Source organism: Penaeus japonicus, unplaced genomic scaffold, assembly GCF_977035675.1.
Source record: "Penaeus japonicus unplaced genomic scaffold, GWHDUDI00000001_assembly GWHDUDI00000031, whole genome shotgun sequence".
Lineage (NCBI taxonomy): Eukaryota > Metazoa > Arthropoda > Malacostraca > Decapoda > Penaeidae > Penaeus > Penaeus japonicus.
The window spans coordinates 10119797-10124796 of record NW_028234433.1 but is presented as its reverse complement, the minus strand read 5'-3'; the positions used below and the strand labels follow the sequence as shown (position 1 = coordinate 10124796).

The window sequence follows — 5000 nt, the reverse complement described above, 5'->3', positions numbered from 1 at the left end:
CTGCGACCAATCCGCTGCGACCAATCCGCTGCGACCAATCCAAGAAACAACTTGCAACGTCAGATTAGGAGCAACTCCTCAACCCTGTCGCAAATCCCTAAACCTGGAACTAAAACGCTGATAAATCACCTTATAAAAGAGTAAATCAAACCTAAAATACAATTTCAAATAGCCCTATTTCGCCAAACTAAGCAAAAGTAGAGGATTGTTAGCCCTTGCTAGAGCATCGACTGGCGCCGAGGTCGTGGTGAAGACCGGACAACTAAATGATAACTATGTTGTGATAATTATGATTTTAAATTTCATCATACTTAGAAGGCTGATCCCTGTCACTTTTATCCTCTCCTAAAATAGCTGAGAGGTTATCAGACATTCAAAGAAACAGAACTATTAGTTCCCGCGATAGAATGAGGCTCGTTATCACCCCCTCCGAGATGGTGTCGGCAGATGGGTCAACACGTCACTCATGACGTCCACCTGTTTTGTACACCTGTGAGGCGAGGCGCGCAGGATCCAGTCCGGCCGTGGGTTACATCAAAATCTTGCCTAAGATTTCATTCCGTAATGACGTCTGTTCACAGTTGTAGTTAAAATTGCTTCGTGGATCGGGACGAGTGGGAATCGCAACTGCCACGGGTGCTAGTTGCGCCAAGTTGCACGCGCGACCGACTCTCTTGCATTCAGCCCCAGGAGTGTCATTTTGATGTTAAGAAGTTTGTTTGTTTCGTGCCGGTGCTCGACAAAGATGACCTTGAGGAATTCTTTTAGCAATGCGAGAAAGTTGCTAAATCATTTAACTGGCCCCGCATCTCATGCGTTGTTGTGATTCAAGTTGTGTTAAAGGGCTCAGCAACAACGGCATTTCTGTCTGATATCTTAAATTGATACGAGTTGGCAAATGAGTGTTATCGAGTGAAATTTCGAAACTTCAGAAAATCGGAATCGCAAACACACATATAATTCATATATTAAGCATGCTAGATTTCCGGAGAGTGAACAAAAGCAAACTAAGTAGACATATTTCAACAACGTAGATTTGATAATATAGGAACAATTTAAAGGGGTTATTCCGAAGGATATTGCTCTATATCTGTATAAGAGATAGTTAAAAGGTATTTAGAAAACTACAATTCCAGCAGAATTTTTTTTTTTTTGTACAGTCAAAAAGTCTTACCGAAAAAGTACTGACATGATGCATAAACAGGAAGAGTTGGAGGTTCCGAGCACTTTCAGTAATTGAGTTGAAGACCAACGGTATTTTAAATCCTGCTTCTACTGTGAACAGACGGGACACGTTATAGTGGCCTGCTCAAGGCTTTAGAAAAGGAAGGGTGAGCAGGTTCTTCTATTGTGCGCGAGGGAGAACTGACGCTTTTTCAACCATTTATTTTCGATGGTATGGTTTCTGTCAGTGAGGTGAGTGATGATAAATGCCCTGATCGGACACAGCAGTATCCCACAGTATCATGTTAAAAGTTGTTTTACCGTGTGTAGAAAACTCCTCTACTGGAAATATGGGTTGGTTAAAGCTGTTTCTGGTCTTGTTACTCTGCCTCAGGCTTGATTATGGTGGCCGCCCAGAACTGTGACTGGTGTGACGCTTCTAATTAGGAACAATTCAGTGGGTTCAAGTGTGATTCCTATGGTGATTCTCACATCAGGTGATGCAGTAGCACAAGTTCGGTCGAAAGCCAATATTCTGATTTGTTTCCCTACTGTTTCACTCTTAGGAAACAAAAAACTGGCATGGTGAAAGTGATGTATTTGACCTTCGTAATCGTTTGTTTATTGATAAACTCTGCTTCACCAGATGAATATGTCTGTAGTCAAAAGTGTTCCCTTCGACAGTTTCCAGAGGCTCACCAAGCCTTGAGAAAGCCGCAGATGATAGTTCTAATTTACGTGGTAACTGCCAGATGGGCCAGACTCCGGCCAGCAAACGCCGGTTGATTGCTGATTAAAAATGATCTGGGATCTGAAAAATCTGAGGAGATACCTATGTGCTAGATTCATTAACGCACGAGATTTTGGGCCGACGGAGGGCGTAATTACGCATACATGCTATGTGTAATAAATCTGTTTATTGAATGATGATGACAATTACAATCATAATTACAATAATTGCCATAATATTAAGCAATATCAACTTAATCTAAATTCCAAGACATACATGGCACCACTTTCTCCAAGCGCCGCAAAAAAGGCGAGCCTTGAATGGCACCCGTACATACGTAAATACATAAGCATATATATATACATACATATATATGTATATATATATGTATATATGTACCTATATATATATGTGTGTGTGTGTATATAATATATATATTATATATATATAAATATATATATATATATATATATATATATATATATATATATATATATATATATATATATATATATATGTATAAACATATATATATATATATATATATATATATATATATATATATACATATATATAAGTATATGAATATACTGTATGTGCACACATACACACACACACACACACACACACACACACACACACACACACACACAACACACAACACACACACAAACACACACACACACACTCATATATATATATATATATATATATATATATATATATTATATATATATATATATATTATATATATATATATATACGTATATGAATATATGCATACACACACACACATATACATATATATATAAATATATATATATACATATATATACATATATATATATATAAATATATATACATATATATACATATATATATAATAAAATATATATATATATATGTATATACATATATCTACATATATGTATATATATATATGTATGTATGTATATATTTATATATATGTATACTATGAATATATGTTTTATATATATATATACATATGCACATACATGTGTGTGTGTGTATATATATACATATATATATCACATACATTTAGATATATATATATATATATATACATATATATATATATATACATATATATATATATATATATATATATATATATATAGATATATATATATATATATGTGTGTGTGTGTGTGTGTGTGTGTGCAAAAAAGGTTTTTCACATGGATTATCTGGGGATATTGGGCAGTTTACACACAGATGGGGTTTTTCTCCAGTATCAACTTTCAGATTACATTCAGGGGACGTAGTAATTGAACATTGTAAACAGGATTATGGTAATCCTTCAGTGAGGATTCGCAAGTACAAGCTTAGACCTGGATATGGGGCAGTATGCACAACGAGCACACGAGTAAGGCCTCGCATCTTTGTTTGAGACTGCCTGCAGTGAGACACTTTGCTGACAGAGGAGAGGTTCTTCTCACCTCCTTTATGTCGTTCTTCAGAAGTCCTGTGACTCTCGTTGGTACCCACATGGAAGTGATGCTCTACTGAATCACTTCTTTTAAACAATCGGTAGGATAACTGAGTAAGTATGGCTGTAAAGTTTAATAGACATGCATTATTTTTCTAATTCACCTAAAGGCTTACCACGTGATGTAAAATTCATGTATCAGGGCCTCACTCGCAATTTGGTTTTCTGTAAATTCTCAAATACGAGACTAATATTTCCAATTTTTTTTAGACTAATTTGTAATGACGAGGAAATATGACGAGGAAACAAAGAAGATTTGCCGAAATTTTAGTTAGGAAAGGGAGGGGCGGGAAGGGTAGTCATTGAATTTTATCATTATTTTTATTTGGGTATATGAGGCAAAACAGCTATGGTGTAAGATAACATGGTGATGAATTTTATATACAAAAAAAAAAAAAAAATGGAAACAAAGGAAAAATACCTAAATTGCCGAATTGCAGTTCGGAGAGGAGAACGGGTTAGGAAGTCGGGGGCTGGTATTATGGATGGGGGGGGGGGTAAACTTATAGTGTCTGCTTCTTTATGTACGGTCGTTATGTTTCGATTGATTTATTGATAGCAGATTTATATAAAAAAAATATACAAAATAGTTTTATCACCACCACTTTTCAACAAATTTAAATCTTGTTTGCAAAATATGGAGAGAAGGTTTTTCATTTGGCAAACTTTGGTGTCCAGACAGTTTTCCTTACAAAAAAGCCTATTGATAAGTTTCTTAGTGTTCATTTCTTATGCTTTAATTTCTAAAACGTAACAGGAATAAAGAAGAGACGATTACAGACCCAATGAAACAAACGATAAAACTATCATCCCTCACGTCAGGACCCAAGAAATGTGAAAATATGTCTCTGGCATTACCTCTCCCTCTCAGAACCCTCCAACGATGCATTTAGCTGTTTCAGAACAACAAAACCCTGGTTTTTACCCTAAATCGGTTCGCGAATTGCTCTTATCATTTGCACACACACACACACACACACACACACACGCATATATATATATATATATATATATATATATATATATATATATATATATATATATAGATATATATATTATATATATATATATATATATATATGATAGATAGATATGTACATATATATATAGATAGATAGATAGATATAGATAGATATATACATATATATATACATATATATATATATATATATATATATATATATATATATATATATATATATATATATACATATTCATAGTGTCGTAACGACGAAAAGCATCTACTCACAAGTGCTCATACTCATATCCACGCATACACAAACATATACATACAATACACATGCATATCCGTGAGCACAAAACTGCATATTAGTTCTAGACGCTGACACACTTATTATACAAAGCATGTTCATTTCTACAATTGGTGAAATAGGATGCAAATAAGAGGGCGAAATTCACACATCAATATATTTATATTCAGTGAACATTTTTTATTCCAAACATTTAATATGACATAATGTGGGGATTCATATATTTTCCTTTATATCAGATCTTCTTACAATCAATATACACTGGTAAACATAACAATGCCTATGGTACATGTTTAATTTCAGCTTTAAATTCCCTTGTAGTGTT

At 34.1% G+C, this 5000-nt stretch overlaps 1 protein-coding gene across 8 annotated transcripts in view; it reads right to left on the bottom strand.

The window, feature by feature from the left end:
- The window catches only part of LOC122264803 (uncharacterized), a 67028-nt gene that overhangs the window by 6524 nt on the left and 55504 nt on the right, over window positions 1–5000 (bottom strand). For 5 of the 8 annotated variants that reach the window (XM_086555662.1, XM_086555655.1, XM_086555652.1 and 2 more), the window contains one exon: window positions 4819–5000. This exon is cut by the window's right edge and continues 530 nt beyond it. The exons of the other annotated variants lie outside the window; for them this stretch is intronic. Coding sequence is in view for 4 of the 5 variants with exons in the window: in XM_086555655.1 (XP_086411781.1) it covers window position 5000 (1 nt within the window). In the remaining variant the exon portion in view is untranslated. Of the gene's footprint in view, window positions 1–4818 lie in introns of those variants that run through there. 8 annotated transcript variants of the gene reach the window in all.